This window comes from Diabrotica virgifera, chromosome 8 (genome assembly GCF_917563875.1).
Source record: "Diabrotica virgifera virgifera chromosome 8, PGI_DIABVI_V3a".
Lineage (NCBI taxonomy): Eukaryota > Metazoa > Arthropoda > Insecta > Coleoptera > Chrysomelidae > Diabrotica > Diabrotica virgifera.
This window is the reverse complement of record NC_065450.1, coordinates 140831823-140846444: the sequence shown is the minus strand read 5'-3', so window position 1 is coordinate 140846444 and position 14622 is coordinate 140831823. Positions and strand designations below refer to the sequence as shown.

Below are 14622 nucleotides of genomic sequence, written 5' to 3'. Positions count from 1 at the left end.
AGAGTTCAGTTGAGCTGCATCCAAACCATTCTCTGAGATTTCTCAGCCAGAACATTTTTCTCCTACCTATGCTGCGCCTTCCTTGAATCTTTCCCTGCATAATTAATTTTAGGAGTTCATATCTGTCACCACGTGTTATATGACCCAAGTATTGAAGTTTTCTTATTTTGATAGAATCCAGTATCTCCCTGCTGTTCTGTATATTCTCCTTAGTACTTCCTCATTGGTTATTCTGTCTGTCCAGGAGATTCTCAGCATTCTTCGAAACGTCCACATCTCAAATGGTTCCAATCTATTGAGGCATTGTTTATTGAGAGTTCATGTCTCCACACTTTACAAAAGAACAGAAAATACATAACATTTTAGTACTCGCTTTCTAAGATTTAGACTGAGGTCTCTACTACATAATATTTGTTTCATATTAGTGAATGCACTTCTAGCCTTTTCTATTCTAATTCGGATTTCTTTGGTATAATCGTTTGTTTCACTAATGTTTGTCCCTAAATAGTTATAATTCTGAACTCGTTCTATCGTCTTATTTTTTTTTTCTTTTTTGGCTTGGACTATGGTCATTCAGCCAGTCTCAATCAAAAGTAAATGTATTAAAGATATTGCCAATTAGTGAAACTTGGTTATTATAATATTATTACAATTTTTTACTTCTTATTTACCTACTCGTTAGCCCGACCGCACATCAAAGAAACATGAAACGTAAATTACGTTTCATGGAAATAAACCACTGCTAAACAAATATACGTCCGGCCATTTATGAAACTCTCCGAAAATAAAAACGTGTCATGAGCATGAATCACACTCGTTTCATTGGTAGGCGGAGTTTGAGATTTGTTTAGCAGTGTTTTAGTTTCATGAAACATGTTTTTCGTTTCATGTTTCATGTTTTTCGTTTCATGTTTCTTTGGTGTGCGGCTTGGCCTTCAGTTAATGTACATAATATGTTAAAAAATATAAATATATTATACTACTTAATGTTTATCAAGAACACATAGTGTATACATTTTACAAATAAAAATATTAATATTAATATTAAAATAAATGCATTCTTTTTTGTATTTTATTTTAGTTTTTTTTGTTTTGTTTTTTGTTGTTTTTTTTGTCACTACGATAGGATGTCAACCCGGTTCAACCCCGCGGAGGTTTAAATCCTCTTAGTGATTTTTTCTTTAATTTTTTTTTATTTATTTTTTTTATTAATTTTTTTTTATTATTTTTTTTATTTATTTTTTTTAAATTTATTTTATTTTTTTAATATTTTTTTTTATTTTTTTAATTTTTTTTAAACATATTTTACAAATACCTATAACTAATTACAATAATATTTTACTCTCCGACAAGAAAGATACCAAACAGTCAAAAATTTTCTTTTTATTCAGTGACAGAATAAAGAGAATATTTACAGGGAGTGGGATGTTCTATAATTCTTTTAATTAGGTGATTGGTTAGGTGTTTATGCTTTTTGCATTCAAAAAATATGTGGTCCAAGTCACTTTTAACCTCATATTCTTGACAAATATTTGAATCTAATATGTTTATTTTAAATAAATGTGCAGGATAACATGCATGTCCAAATCTAATTCTACTGATGGTGGATATGTATTTGCGAGGGAGGGTGAAATTCTTATACCAAGGTTTTTCCGGAATAATCGGTTATATCAAACTGTATTGTGTTGTTGATATGTTACAGTACCTTATTTACGTGTAGATTGATGTTTCTAATATTTTTGAAATGGTGGCTCAATAGTAGAGCATTTGACTGGAGATCGAGAGGTCCCCGGTTTAAATCCCGGGTGCCCTCGGTTCTTTTTAACTTTTTCAATTTTTGTTATTGTTTTAATAAAATTTTTTGGAAAGTAGTAAGTACTTATAAAAATTAGTTTAATATTTAAACAAAATACAAATAAACTGTTAAAAGTATATTTATTTCGTTAAAATCATATAATAGAAGTATAACCTCTTATGTGCGTTCAAAGTACAGACACATTGGTTTTTTTTTTTAATTTTTGTTTTAATAAATTTTTTTAGAAAGTAGTAAGAATTAAAATTAGTTTGATATTTAAATAAAATACAAATGAACTGTTACAGTGGGTCACCTAGTAGAATTTTCCTTTGGGGGGTTGGCTTGGGCACCAAAATTTTTTTGTATTGTTTGTGAAAGACAAGTTACATTTTCTTACTACTCTTTAAATATTTTTTTATAGGCGCTGAGGGGGAACAAATCCCCGTAGGCCACTGAAAGTATATTTGTTTCGTTAAAATCATATAATAGAAGTATAACTTCTTACGTGGGTACAAAGTACACACACTCTTAATTTTTCTAAAGTACTTGTCACTTGGAACCTTATTGCCCGAACCTGAAAGTATTTCACGTACATACTTGAAACCTTATTTCATCATTGATTACACCGCCGTCTAGAAACCATTCAACGTTTTTCAACTATCATTCGATGCAGAATTCTTTATTAAATAGAAAACCGATTTTGTATAAAAAGTTGCTTGGAACCCTATTGTTCTCAACCCCTTTGAAATATAAAATAGCCAATCCTACACTTTAGTCCTGGAATTTGATTGATAATTTGATTAATAGACAAATTACTATTCGATACTATGTATAAGTCGATTTAACAAGCAAACTGATAGAAGAAACTGGTTTACTCTTTGTAAATTATTCATTAATTTTTCTATTTTAGAGATTTAAGTACCGAGAATCTGGCATATCTAACAAGCCAGCAGGCCCTAAGCGATTTAGCATTTTTCATTGAAGCCATGAACCAACAACACAACCTGAGTTCTGATGTAAAATGGATTGTTTTCGGAGGTTCTTATCCCGGAAACTTGGCTGCCTGGGTACGCCAAAAGTACCCCCATTTGGTGCATGGGGCCATGTCTGCCAGTGGACCACTTCTCGCACAATTAGATTTTTCAGGTAACTTTTAGTTAAAATTTCCTGGTTATAAGCATAAGAAATAACTAAATATAAGTGAACCACTAAATAATTTCACAAGGAAAAAGTTTTCCTGTGGTTGGCTGTATACCATGTAATACAAAAAAAAAAACAGTAAACTCCTGTATAAAAGGTATATTTAAAAACCTCAAAAGGGCCACATCAAAATCACATAACTAGTTTTCGAATGGTTTACCAGTCATCATCAGTGCTTACGGGCAATGTACAGCTGGTTCCTAAAAAAACTGATACGACTCTTAGTAAGATTTGATCATTTTGAGCAGTGTATGATTGGTCTGACATTATATTATATTTATTATGACAGACAAATAATAAAAAAAAAAACAATCAAACAGCCATTTTTTGAGGTTGAAGTTATCTTTTAAAATTTGGCAGTGACAGTGACAGTATGTAAATAATAAGTATTTATCCTTCAAAATATAATAAATTAAATATAATTAAACTCATATTCATTATGTCACACCTCATCAAAAGCTTTTTACAAGAACATAGTCAGTGATTTTGATATGGCTTAGAGCCAGACTACATCAAGATCGCCTATAAATAGTGCTGGTAATTGCCTTGCAGCGAGACCAAAAACAAAAAGAAGAAGAAGAAGAAGAAAAAAGTACACTGCACAATTTTCTACAAAATACGCTTTAAGAGTCGTATCATTTTTTTTGGAACCAGCTGTACATGCTAACCACCAAGATAGTATTTAACAAAAATATTAGGGTCAAAGCCCAGTAAAAGAAGTCTGTCTAGGAAACATTGGTTTAAAAAGCTACATAAAGTATGGATGTTTAAAATATTTAGCTAATCTGCCCCAGGTAACATCTGAGATGTGGATTTGACTTGTTTACATGTTGAACGTATGACGGCAAGTGTCGTCCAGGCCAATTGGACACTCTTCTCAGATGAAGTAGACCAAAAACTGTCATACCTTCCTGACCCTAGGACCTCCGATATAGCTCTAACTTATGTACAATTTTCCGAGGTACTATTGGAAGCAGGGTACAAAGCAGTGGGAAAAAACAAAACTCTAAAAACTCACACACCAGTACCGTGGTGGAATAATAAATGTGACGAAGCCATCAAAAAATACAAGCGGGCTTTTAACAAATTCAGAAGTTGTCCAACTACACAAAATCAAATAGAATATAAAAAACTAAGAGCTGAATCGCGGTATAAGATTAAGCAAACCAAAAAACAAAACTGGAAATCTTTTGTGGCATCCATCAATAACTCCACCCCCTTTCTACATTTTGGGGAAAAATTCGCCAACTATCTGGAAAACAGCAAAACGCTCAAATTAGTTTTTAAAACATGATGACAAGTTAATTACCTCAACGGAAGAAATCACAGAAATTTTTGCTGACCTTTACGAACAAAATTCCAGCACTGGCAACTCATTGTGTTTTCTTCAACACAAATCTAGAAATGAAAAGGAGCTAATCGTCGCAGAGAACACGGATGACTACATGAACTCTCTAATTTCACCAGAAGAACTGGACGATGCATTGTTTGGCATGAAAAACTCTTCTCCAGGATCGGATGATATACCAATAATGTTTCTCCAAAATCTAAGCACAAACGCTAGATCATACCTTCTTAATGCTTTAAATCAAATGGGAAACAACACTACTTTCCAAAATCCTGGTCAGAATCATATATTATACCAATCCCCAAACCTCAAAAACCTAAAACAGATCCCCAATCATACAGACCAATATCCCTAACCTCATCAACTTTTAAGCTACTCGAAAAGGTTATAAACCGGCGCCTTACATGGTTCTTAAAAAACAAAAACTGCTAATCCCGGAGCAGAATGGCTTTCGCCAAAATAGATCAACCACCGATAACTTAGTTGATCTTGAATCTGAAGTTCACGAAGCACTCATTAACAAACAACACTGCCTAGCTATTTTCTGCGATATAACAAAAGCCTACGATTGCACATGCATACGATTGCCTATGGTATAATAAAAAAGCTTCACTCTTGGGGTATTAATGGACAATTTCTAAAATTTATTCAAAATTTTCTTCAACTCGGAACATTTAAGGTAAGAGCAAATGGAACACTCTCATCAACTCGAATCCAGGAAAACGGAATCCCTCAGGGCTCGGTGTTGAGTGTAACTTTATTTCTTGTTGCAATCAACGATATTTTGGAACAATGTCAACAGCCAGTTAAAGGTAGACTGTATGCGGACGACCTGGTTCTCCTACTAAGAGGAACAAATCTAGAATCCACCCAAAGAATCCTTCAAAGCACATTAAATAATTTACAGAAATGGTCCGATAAAACAGGACTCAACTTCTCTAGCGAAAAAACAAAATGCCTACTTTTCTCAAAAAAGCGAAAAGAGGATAATCCAGTTTTAACTTTGAATGGTAAGAATCTTATCTTTGTAAAAGAAATAAAATTTCTCGGTCTTACATTTGACAAAACATTGGTTTGGAAAAGTCACATTAAAAATTTGAAAGGTACTTGCCAACAAAGTATTAATATTTTGAAGACACTATCGAACATCTCCTGGGGCAGCGATACATCAACTCTTCTACGAATTTTTTCATCCTTAGTTAGATCAAAAATTGACTACGGCTCAGTGGTATATAACTCAGCTAAGAAATCTGTTCTTAAAGAACTAGATGTCATTCAAAATACGGGATTGCGTGTCGCTTTGGGCGCTTTTCGAACAAGTCCCATACTAAGTATATGTAGTGAGTCAGGGCAAACCCCCCTAGAATTTAGACGAGATTTTTTGAGTTTGTCGTTTGCTTGTAAAGTTTTATCTTCTCCAGATAATCCAGTTTATCATAATGTGCATACAAATCGTTTTAATCAGTACTTCTCATCTCACCCTCAATGCAATCCGCCTTTCTATGAACGAATCAACCGATTACTGCAAAAATATCATATAACATTCCCGACCATATACCATCCTGCCGAAAACCCTCCTTCTCCATGGACTGTAAATAAACCACGAATTATTACTGATCTGTCAAGATTTAATAAACATGAATCCCATCCAACCATAATATTAAATCATTTCAAAGAGATTATGGATAGATTTAGCAACTACCAACAGATATACACAGATGCATCAAAATCAGCGGACGGAGTGGGGGCAGCAATTTTTTCCAATACCCATAATGCTAAATTTAAGCAGCATAACAACTGGACTATTTCCAATGCAGAGCTGTATGCAATCATTGAAGCTTTAAAATTCATTAACAAATCGAACCAGAGAAATTACACAATCATAACGGACTCTATGAACGCCCTTGGTGACATTCAAAACATATATTCCTGCAACCCTATTCATAAAGACATCTATCAAGAACTTCAACATGCTGCAAAGGAAAACAAACACGTGGTATTAATCTGGGTTCCATCCCATATTGGAGTACACGGTAACGAGGTTGTGGACCGCCTAGCTCACGAAGCAGCAACAAGTGATCAAGTTCATCTAAATAAAATTGTGCCAGGTGATGTGAAATTGTGTCTTAAAAACGTAGTTAGTTGTGCGTGGCAAAACAAGTGGTCGCAGTGTTCCGAAAACTTAAAACAAATTAAAGGCAACGCTGTACAAAAACAGGCCTTTTCTCTACCTAGGAAAAAACAAGATATCTTCACTCGGCTCCGACTTGGTCACACCCGTCATACACATCTCTACAAAATAACTAGAGACAATCCTCCATTCTGCCAGCAGTGTCAAACAAATGTAACAGTTAAACATATATTATCCGACTGTCAAAAATACCAGCAAACGAGAAGTAAATTTAACCTTCCCAGAGACATATCTGAGCTTCTTGGAGACGATAAAAATATCAACAACATCATCAAGTTTTTAACGGATATAGGAATAAAGGACATTTAATTGTACCACAAATTTTCCAGGTTTCCTTTTTGTTAGTTCATAAGTATGTACTTAATATTGTAATAACTGTTTATTTTTAATAATGTATTTTCGATTGTTGTCGTTTATAACCCCAGTGGTTCGGACGACATTAAATAAAAATAAATAAAAAAAAGACAGGTTGTTCTTTTGTGAAATTTTCTAACTGCCAGATGATCAAACAAATTACGCGTGCGTGTGAATGAAAAGCGCTATAGGTAAGCAGCAGTGTGAGAAAGAGCGTATACCGATAGCTGTTTGCGTCCTCTATCGGGGCGAGTCCGTTCGCTCGAGCTAAATCACGTGATCTGGCGATACCCATATTGTTGTGCCTCAAAATTTTGGAATAATTATTATATATTTTAGATTTCTTAGATATTTTTTATTAATATTAATTTAATAATTTAATTTATAATAAGCATATGTTGCAAATATGAATACGAAAGTTAAATTTATTATTATAAATATAATAGAAAAGTATAAAAATATAAATTAAATTAATTATGTGTCCGAATCTTGTACTTCTTCTTCAAACTCTTCATCTATCTAAAATATTCATTTCCTTCTGCTTCTTCGGACTCCCTTCGAGACTCTGATTTCTCTATATGATCTGTAAATAGTTATATGTGTTTATTGAATTAATTCAATCTTCTTCTACTTCGTGTCCCTCATCCTTTCAGGACAATGGAAATCATTTCGTCCCGTTTTATTCTGTCTGTAACGGTTCTGAAGAGTTCTATTTTTATTTCTACACTCCACTACTTTAAAATTTTCAACCAGGGTATACATCGTCTTTCCGGTTCTCTTTTTTCTTACACTTTTCCGTATACATAGAACCAATCACATCACGTTTTTTATTTCTTAGTATGTGACCAAAGTAGCTCATTTTTCTTTCCTTCATAGTGTTGAGTATTTCTTTTGCCTTTTTCATCTTTCTTAATGTTTCCGTGTTTGTTACGTGTTGTATTCATGATATTTTTTACATTCTTCGATAACACCACATCTCAAAAATGGCAAGTCTTTTTTCAGATGCGTCCGTGATTGTCCAGGCTTCGACTCGGTATAAAAGGGCAGAGAGTATAAAAGGGCTACTCAATTAATTAATTACTAATTAATTTTTAATTAATTCTAAACATATATTACAACTATTTAAAGATCATAAAATATAGAAGAGGAATCTGAGTCTCGAGGGAAGTCTGACGAAAAAGAAGAAAATGAATATTTTAGCTCAGATGAAGAGTTTGAAGAAGAAGTATAAGATTCGGACACATAATTAATTTAGTTTATATTTTTATACTTTTCAACCTCTATATTTATAATAATAAATTTATCTTTTTCTATCATATTTTCAAAATCTATTGTACAGTACGTATGTTTTTCCTTTAATTAATAAAAAGTTACTTAAAAATCTAAAATATATAATAATCACTCCAACATTTTGAGGCACAACATGTGTATCGCCAGGTTACGTGATTTTGCTCGAGCGAACGGACTCGCTGCGATAGAGGATGCAAACAGCTATCGGTATACGCTCTTTCTCACACTCTTGCTTACCTATAGCGCTTTTCATTCACATGCACGCGTAATGTGTTTTCTCACCTGGCAGTTAGAAAATTTCACCAAAAAAACTTGTCTTTTTCAGAATATTATTTATATTTAATATTACAAATACCCTGTCAAAATAACAATTGCACCCCTCTGTTCGGAAAGAAAGTACATAGCTATGCATGTATAGTTGTATATTTTATACTGGTTAATAGTGCAGGTATGTACAGATTCAGATGCAATCTTCTGAAGTTCAGGTGCACCCCCTGAAAATAATCCTGGGGCGCCCATGCAAGCATCTTGCACAGTTAAAATTTCTCGCAAATCGCCTGGCCTGTTTATTTTCTTTATATTTGAATATTTATATTTACTTTAAAGTCACGTCAATGATATTTAAAAGACCTATCGTTATCGATAATCGTTAAAGATAAAAAGTGTACTTGTGCGAAATAAAAAATAGAGATGATAAAAATGATGCGGGAAGTTATGTGGAAAAATGATGAAATGATGGCAGAAATAAGAACCATACGGAAAGACCAAAAGGAAACGATGGAATATATTAAAGAGCTAAAAGAAAAAAACAAAAAATTGGAAGAAGGTTTGAAAATGGCAAACAAAAGAATAGAACAATTGGAAAAAGATAGACGAAGAAATAATATAGTATTAAAGGGCCTAACACTGGATCCTAACGACAGAAAACCAGTAAAGGAGTCAGTAGAACACTTCATAGGAAGAAATCTGAAATTACAGGTCAAACTGAGAGGAGCGGTGAAGATCGGAGACCAAATTTTTGTAGCAGAAATGGAAAACCTAACGGATAAGCTAAGTGTACGAATCTACAGGGACAAAAGGTGTATATAGAATCAGATTTAACAAGAAAGGAAAGGGAAATACAAGCAAAAATTAGGAAAATGGCAAAAGAAGAAAAAGACAAAGGTAATACTACGAAGATAGGATATATGAAACTGGAGATTAATGGGAAGGAGTGGAAATGGGACCATAATAATGAGAAAATTATACAAATTCACAGAAACATCGTGGAAAGGACTCCAAAAAAGTAATAAAAAATAATGAGACCGGACACACAACAATGACGACCAAGGCAATGAATGGGAAAAGCGATAGGGAAAAAGATGATGCACAGGTAAACAAGGATGAAAATAAAAAGAAGGGGAAAACTAGATTGCAGAAAAAAGGAGAGTTAAAAATGGGAACATGGAATGTGAGAAGCATTAACGGAAAAGAGAAAGAACTGGTAGAAGAAATGATTAAACAAAAAATAGAAATACTAGGAATAACGGAAACGAAGATGAAAAGGTCTTAAGAAAATACACAAAGGATATTGGTTACTTTGGGTAGGAGCGGATACAAAAGAGAGAGCAAAAGAAGGAGTCGAGATAATAATTGCACCGAATAGACTACAACACGTTATAGAAGAAACATATGTTAACCAGAGAATATTATCGGTGAAAATGAAACTGATGGACGAAGAAATATGGACAATAATAACAGCCTACGGAGTAAATTAAGATGCAAGAAAGGAAGAGAAAGATAAATTTTTCGAGGAGCTCCAAATGCAAATTGATAATGGGGAAGAAAACATAATTGTAATGGGAGATCTAAACGGTAGAGTCGGAAACAACAACAGCGGAATAGAGGAGTGCATGGGAAAAGAAGGAGAAGAAATACTAAACAGCAATGGTGAAAGAATAATAGAAATATGTGTGGAGAACAAACTAGTTATAACAAATACAAAATTTAAACATAAAGAAGTACACAAATACACGAGAGTACAAGGCAGCAGAAACGCAAAATCAATCTTAGATTACTTTTTGGTAAGCAGCAACAAATGGAAAAGAGTACAGGATATGAAAGTGAAAAGAGGCTCAGAGATTGGCAGTGACCACCATCTAGTAATAATGAGAATTAGAACAACAGAAGAAAAAGAAGAAAAGAGAAGAAAGGTAGTAAACGAAAAAATAAAAAGTTACAAATTAAAAGAGGAAAGATATAAGAAGAAATTCCAAGAAAAATTAGCTAATACTCTGAAAGGTAGGGCAAAAAATACAAATATAGAAGAAAAATGGGAATATCTAAAAACCTGCATAATCAAAGCAGCTGAGGAAACTTGTGGGAAAACAAAAATAGCAAATACCAACATGAGGAGAACGGAATGGTGAAAGGAAGAAATACGAGAGAAAATAAAGAACAAAAAAGAAAAATGGAAGAGATACCTAAGTACAAAACACCCGGAAGATTACGAGGCATATAAAGAAAAAAGGAAAGAGGTTAAAATAGCGGTGAAAGCAGGAAAGGAAAGGTCATGGGAGAGATTTGGACAAAAAATGACAAAAAATTATAGGGAAAACCAAAAACTCTTCTACGGCGCATTAAAACAACTCACGACAAAAGAAAGAGCACACGATGCCGAATATAAAAGACAAGAATGGAAACGTACTAACAGAAGAAAAACAAATAATGGAAAGATGGAGAGAACATTTCAAAGAGCTAACTCATGCAAACACGGACAACATAGGGGAGATACAAGAAAGGAATGAAGAACAACAAGTGGAATCCATAAGAAGAGAGGAATTAGAGAAAGCAATAGAAAGAGTAAAATTGGGCAAAGCACCAGGCAAGGATCATATTACCCCGGAAATGATAAAATTCATGGGGACAGAGGGAATGGATAGCATGAAAGAACTAATGAATGATATCATAAATAGAGCAGAATTACCAAAGGACTGGAAGAAAGACATTATACTACCAATACACAAAAAAGGAGACAAGAGAAACTGTAATAATTACCGAGGTATCACCATATCAAGTATCCCTGGGAAGGTATTCGCAAGAATAATAGAGACAAGAATAAAAACCCAAATAGAAACAACTATGGAAGACACACAGTGTGGATTCAGGAAGGACAGAAGCACGCAAGACCTAATATTCACATTAAGACAAGTAAGTGAGAAGGTAATCAAGAAGAATAGAGAGATACATATGTGCTTCATTGACCTGGAAAAGGCGTTTGACAGAATCCGAAGAAAGGACGTATGGAAGACACTAAAAGAAAGGGGAGTCGACAGACTCATAATAGAAGTAATAAAGGATATGTACAAAAATAATACAAATACAATAAGAACCAATAACGAGGAATCCAGAGAATTTACTACAAGTCAAGGCGTCAAACAGGGATGCGTGCTGAGTCCACTGCTATTCTCAGTGGTACTTAATGAAGCGATAAAGAAAGCCAAGAGAAGAATGGGAAAACTAACATTAGGATACTGGCAAATGAAACGGACTCAACTATCGGAGCTACTATTCGCAGACGACATGGTATTGATAGCAGAAAACAGAGAAGACCTACAGAACAATCTTGAAATCCTAGAAGAAGAACTATCAAACATAAATATGAAAATTAATACAGAGAAAACAAAAACAATGATAATTTCAAATACGAAGAAGACACACGCAATATAATTAGACGGGAAACAACTAGAGCAAGTGGAATATTTTAAATACCTAGGAGTAATAATCGAAGCAAATGGTAAACAAGACATGGAAATAAACGAGATAATGGGACGAACAGGAAGCTTATTTAACGCTATGAAAACAACATTTTTGGGGAAAAATGAGTCAATGCTATGGAAATGAGGTTCCTGAGGAAAATAGCAAACAGAAAGAGGACAGACAAAATACGAAACGAAACAATTAGACAAAATCTAAAACTGGAACCAATCAATGAAAAAATAGTGGAGGGACAACTTAGATGGTTCGGGCACGTGTGTAGAATGTCGAAAGAGAGGCTTACAAAACGAGTGTTCGAAACGAGAGTGCAGGGGAAAAACAAAAGAGGAAGACCAAGAGTTATGTGGGTAGATGAAATCAGGAAAGAAGTCGAGAAGAAGGGATTGACATTGGAAAGTGCAAGAAACCTAACGCAAGATCGGAAAGCATGGAGACTACAATGCCAAACTCAACTCCACCAGCCTTACACCTAAAGGTAGAAAGGCTTAGGACTAAGTAAGTAAGTAATAGTGCAGGTATTCTTTTTCTCATGATCATCTTTCAGTACGTCACAGTTTTTCGATTTCTTTGTAACGCATTAAATTGTATGTGACAGAAAAAAAGGCACGTCGTTGATTACTTTGGTAATTATTCTAGTTCGGTGGTTATTCTAGTTGTCGATAGATGGTGCCATAATAAGAAAAATAATTTTTTTTAATTAGATAATAATATTACAAATATAATCTGTATAATTTATAAGACTATACAAATCAAAGAAAATACCATTTTATAAATGCAAGAAACACATTTGATTTGTTTTTATTCCAAATTGAAAATAAAATGTGACAACTGTCAGATTTAACTAAAATGTCATGTTAGAATAAATGTCATAAATGTGTATTATCACGGACTTACCCTTTTTCCTATCATTTGTTACGCACTGAAAAATGCTCATGAAAAGGACAATATGTACAGATTCAGATGCAATCTTCTGAAGTTCCGGTGCACCCCCTGAAAATAATCCTGGGGCGCCCATGCAAGCATCTTGCACAGTTAAAATTTCTCGCAAATCGCCTGGCCTGTTTATTTTCTTATATTTGAATATTTATATTTACTTTAAAGTCACGTCAATGATATTTTTTGTAATAACAATTTTTACCATTTTTTAACTTTGGGGAAAATAACCGCTACCCTCCAGCAAGACCGGCATTTTTGTATTAGGCTATCATGGGAGAGTTACCTGAAAAAATTTCAGATTGCCTAAAATACCTACTCAAAAATGTCGTAACAGCTCTCATGCTATGAGGTATGGTCCTGGTCCAGAAAAAGTTAAGTTAAAAATGGATTTTAAAAAGCGCAGGAATGATTTGCACGACCCGTCACGATCGTGTAGGGCCGTCCTGATATAAGACAATATAAAAAAATGTATTATAAAAATAAAAAGGATTTCCGATGCCGGGAATCGAACCCGAGCCTCCTGGGTGAAAGCCAGGTATCCTAGTGACTAAACCCTATTGGATAAGAGGTATTGAGATAAGTACAATATTTGAAATATAAGTGTCGTGCAACAATATTTAAAAAATTACACTTTTATAAAAAAGTACTTTTTATAATACCACGGTTTTTTTATATACAGGGTGATTGATTAGTAGGGTAAAGCTCAATAGCTCCGCTATAGTAATAGATAGCAATAAAAGTTAATAACAAAAATTTTAGCCACCTTTGAGCTTCACATTACAAAATTACTTAGAATGTTACAGGGTGTTCGATAACACAGTGGCAGACCTAACTTATGTTTTTTTAAATAGAACATCCTATATTTTATTTTATATTCGAAATCCTGTTAACTTCTCCATCACAAAAATATAAAGGTTTGTAATGTTATACAGTGTATTTACAAAGTTATAACCAATTTTGTATGAAAATCGTAACAAGTTCAACTCCCTGTATAAATAAAAATAAGCACAACAGCAATGGTTTATTAATGCCATATTCTTTTATTTATTGTCAAAATTTTTAAGAATTATTGATATTGTTAATTTTCTTTAGGTATATCAAATACAGGGTGAGTCAAAACGCAAGTACATTATTTTCTCAGTAATTTTAAATGGAATACCCTGTATTTTATATCATTATTGAAAAGTAACATTAACGTACTTTAATTTTTATAATAACATTCCCTATGCTCAAATTTATTAGTTTTTGAGATATTTTCATTTTTCAGAGCAAATTATTTTAGGTGTTTAAATTTATCTAAATTTTAAGTAAGCCATGACTGAATTGACAATTGAAGATTACGGATTATCAATCCGGTAATCAATGTAACACTGTAGCAAATAAAGAAATAAAAATAATTTATTAGTAATACATTTTACAAACAAAAACACAACCACTACATACAACATTTTTGAAACAATTAAAAACTATCTTTTTATGTAAATGCAACAAATAAACAAAGAAAATTAGTAATAAATTTTACAAAAAAACACACAAACACAAAATACAATATTTTGTGAAGACAATTAAACACTACTTTTGTATGTAAATGTAACAATGTAACAAATAAAGAACGAAACATAATTTATCAGTAATACATTTTGCAAAAAAAACATGTTTGAAAAAATTAGAAGCTACTTTTAATAAAATATTTTTAATATTTAATTAAATAAGGTGTTGAAAATTATCTAAGGCGTACATAAATTAACACAT

General features: G+C 33.1%; 1 protein-coding gene across 1 annotated transcript in view; it reads left to right on the top strand.

Annotated features, from left to right (window-relative positions):
- The window catches only part of LOC126889391 (putative serine protease F56F10.1), a 90204-nt gene that overhangs the window by 43615 nt on the left and 31967 nt on the right, over positions 1-14622 (top strand). Inside the window, exon 4 of the mRNA XM_050657651.1 lies at positions 2706-2941. Within this exon, the coding sequence (XP_050513608.1) occupies positions 2706-2941 (236 nt within the window). The remainder of the gene's footprint in view (positions 1-2705; positions 2942-14622) is intronic.